Below are 3,942 nucleotides of genomic sequence, written 5' to 3' on the forward strand. Positions count from 1 at the left end.
TATATATACATTTAATTATATTTAATTGTATATAAATATATAATTTAATTATATATATATATATAATGAAATAATTGAATATAATTTAATCTTTTTTTTTCTATGCATATATATTGATAGTAAATGAGAAGAGGCAGTATACTACAAATCTGTTAATGTGATTGTGCAAAGATTTTTCATTATCGTAGGAATTACTTATAAATGTAAAAATGCACTAATTAATGATTTTGTTTTCAACCATTTTACAAATTCTTGACAGTTCCGATAATAAATGGCAAAGTTTATTTCAGAATAGAATTCAGATACGCATTTCTATATTAGTTGCGTTGTGGATTATCTTGAATTATATTGACTTATTATATTTGTACATATTGAACTAAGATATATGTATATATATTACATAACTGAATATTCATAGTATTGATAATAAAGAATGTATATAATCGCATACAAACAAAACATATTTATTGTTAGCTCTAAATCTCTATTGCGACAGATTTTAGAGATTATATATTTATTAAAAGTATTAAGTCAATTTTTGATAAAGTTAATTTTTATAATGTATATATAATGGCTCTCATATATATTAATATATATAAATATATATTGTCCTCCCCCTAACCGAGTTTTACCGCTTTTTATGCGCCGTCGTCGTCGCTGCTACTGCTGATTGACAGAGGATCGGAAGGAGCGGCGAGAGCTTGGGTGGAAAGGAAGAGGTTAGGTTTATTACGGAAGAAAGATAACAGGCCTCGCGGAGGAGCCATGGCCGACCACCTGGTGGACGGCCCTCCGCCGAAGCGGCCGAAGCTCGATCCGTTCCAGGGGCCCTCGGATACGACGGGTGAGTGATCAATCACAGAGTTATAGGCATATATCTCCTAGACGTCGCGCCACTTTCCTCCCCCATCCTCCCCCATCCTCTATCCCGTATATATCCGAATCTTCTTTCCTCCTACCGGGAAACGACTCCCGTCACTAACCTCAATCAGGAAGCTCACCCGGGGAAGAGCTTCTTCTCCCTTCGCGTGCACGCACACACGGCGGAGAAAAAAAAAAAAAAAAAAAAGGATCGCCCCTCTCCCTCCCTCCCTTTCCCCCCTTTCTCCTCCCTGACCGTCTGATCGGTGTGCACTTTACGATTTTTCACGGCTGGCACGGGCGGCCTGGTCCCTTCTTGTATGTTGCAGTAGCGGAATCCCGCGCCACGCATCGGTTAAATCCGCGGCTTTTTATTATCTATCTTTGACGCGCGAGTCGTCGCGAATCTCTAAGCAAAATAACGATACGGCACGCGAGATGTTAGAGGTACGGCGAGGTGACGCCGAGCGTCTTCGCGCGCTCCGTGTCCTCGAGATCCTTCATCCGCCAAGAATGCCCGGCGCGCGCGGATCGGTAGGAGGGTGGGGGGAGAGAGACGCAAAAGTTGAAATTGAATTTTTCATCCGAATACATGGTTTGTTTGTTTGTTTTTTTTTTTTTTTTTTTTTTTCCTTTTTTTTTTTTTTTTTTTTTTTTTGTAAAAAATCTTTTTTTCGCGAGAGTATCTCTTTTCAAGGGGACAGAATAATTTTTAATCCCTACGCGCGGATGGGGTACGAAAGCTAAGATTTGACGTATTTTCTTTATTTATTTATTTTTTTTTTCTTCTCTTTGTGGCACATTTGACGTGACAGTTTGTACACAGCGTGCCGAATTTTGTTCAGAGATTATTTCGATGTGCAAATATTAAATGTTCATGTTTTTAAGAATAAGTGTATGTTATTTCCTCCGTCTTATACTGCACTTGTGACATCTTCTTCTTCTCTTTTTGAATCGAGTGTACTATATATATACGAATATACATATACAGTTCTGTACATTTTTCTAGACGTATTTAGATATAAACATAGTTGTGATCCTGTAGAGAGTGCATGAGGATGCATGATATTTTAATGTTAAAGATTACATTTCGCTGGCATGAACAATGCGCTATAATAGATCTCTTTACTATATATATATATATATTTTTTTTTTCTCTGAACACATTTTAATCATCTCTTAACAGTTTCCAAACTTTGAAAATAATGCACATAACGCTACATTATATTGATATATAATTACATTTTATATTCAGATATAATATGTAAAGTATGAAAATATTGCTTATTGCGAGGGTACTAAGTCGCAGAAACAAAATTGCGGAAACAGTTCGCCCCCGAGTTTTCACAATCGTCAAAAGTCGCATCAAGTTTGGCCGCGTAAAAAAAAACCGTTGATCGTTGATGATTACCGAAGACTGCTTCTCAAAACTGTTTCTATCACTTAGATACCGTAATCCCGTAAAAAAAAAAGAAGCTTAAACAGTTTCCTCCTTCATTCTAAATTAAACAAAAAACTGTGATATATACGTAGTGGGTATGGCGCCTTTAATGATGCACCATGCTTATACGAACTACGGGGGAGGTGGCAGTGGTAACATGCAACAAATACAGGGCCCACCGCAACAGCTACATCTACAACAGCATCAGCTGCAACAACACTGGAACAACCATGCCATCCAGAAAAGAAGTAAATATCATTATCAGATCAAAAGCGAAAAATTCAAAAAAACCAAAAAAAAAAAACCAAAAGAACAAAAAGAAAACATTAAATCTAGCACTGTGTAAAATCCGTTTATCCGTCCAATCATCTCACATAGTGATACCATACATTTTCTCGTAAAGTTTACTCGTCTCAGTCTCTGGTTTTCAGTGATATTGATACATCTTCCAGTTGCGGTACTTTCTCAGAGAGATGCGTGGTAGTTTTAGCATATTGTCACTATGGTTCAATGTAACTTTAGTCTTTATATTGTCTATATTTAGAGAAGAAAATTGAAAGAAATGGATGTCACGGTATAATTTATTCTTTGAAAATATGGCAGAGCACATTAGAGCGGCAATATGTGGATATATAACTTGTCTTACTTTGAACACGGACTGATTCACTTTACATAGCAATGGAGAAAAATTGGATTGGTGTTGTTAAAGGTACATAAGATTCAGATATAAACCAGTTCCCCCTCTTTTTCTAATGAACATCGTGAGACATTTATGTATAATGTAAATCAAACATAACATAACATAGACATGCGACACACACGCGCGGAGCTCGTGGACTCTTGTAGAAGAATTGCAAAGGTGAAATTGAAATTGCATATATATATATGTACACACTATACTTATAGCGTAAAAAGTTTACGATACAGGTAATAAAATAGTTGAATTGGGAGCGAGGGGGGAAATTGAGACGCCTATATATCAAAATGCAATTTCTTACAGATATTAAAAACATAAAATAGAATGAAAAAACTGCGTGCACAAAAACAATTTCTTTTTTTATGCAAGTCTCGAAATATTTTATTTTATTAATTTTAGGATGAGAAGAAAAATAGGCGCTCTGTTGTAATACATAGCGTCAAGAATATGATTCGCTTGAACAGATATTTTCTAGAGTGACTGATTTCTTCGCATGACTCTCTTCTATAAAGTTTGCCATCAGGTAGCTTCGCTGGTTGCTTGTTTAGTTTAGCACTAATTTATTGTGCCGAAAATTTTCATTCTGCTGTAGAATAAGGCTCCTTTACGTTATGCTCATGCAGTGTATGTCTCATGTCTTATTTTTCATGTTTGTTTATATCCATGTATACAGTTTTCTGTATTTTTTTGTTTTCTTTTTAATATAGGATTTCTCTGCATTTGTATTTTCCTACATAAAATATATATATATATATATATATATATATATATATATATATATATATATATATATATATATATATATATATATATATATATATATATATATATATATATATATATATATATATATATATATATATATATATATATATATATATATATATATATATATATATATATATATATATATATATATATATATATATATATATATATATAT

At 33.8% G+C, this 3,942-nt stretch overlaps 1 protein-coding gene across 1 annotated transcript in view; it reads left to right on the top strand.

Annotated features, from left to right (window-relative positions):
- The first annotated feature begins 627 nt into the window (after positions 1 to 627).
- The window catches only part of LOC115240162 (CREB-binding protein-like), a 16,309-nt gene continuing 12,994 nt past the window's right edge, over positions 628 to 3,942 (top strand). Inside the window, exons 1-2 of the mRNA XM_029815136.1 lie at positions 628 to 844; positions 2,395 to 2,550. Coding sequence (XP_029670996.1) covers positions 766 to 844; positions 2,395 to 2,550 — 235 coding nt within the window. The 5' untranslated portion in view covers positions 628 to 765. The remainder of the gene's footprint in view (positions 845 to 2,394; positions 2,551 to 3,942) is intronic.

Source organism: Formica exsecta, unplaced genomic scaffold, assembly GCF_003651465.1.
Source record: "Formica exsecta isolate Colony F162 unplaced genomic scaffold, ASM365146v1 scaffold419, whole genome shotgun sequence".
Classification (NCBI taxonomy): Eukaryota; Metazoa; Arthropoda; class Insecta; order Hymenoptera; family Formicidae; genus Formica; species Formica exsecta.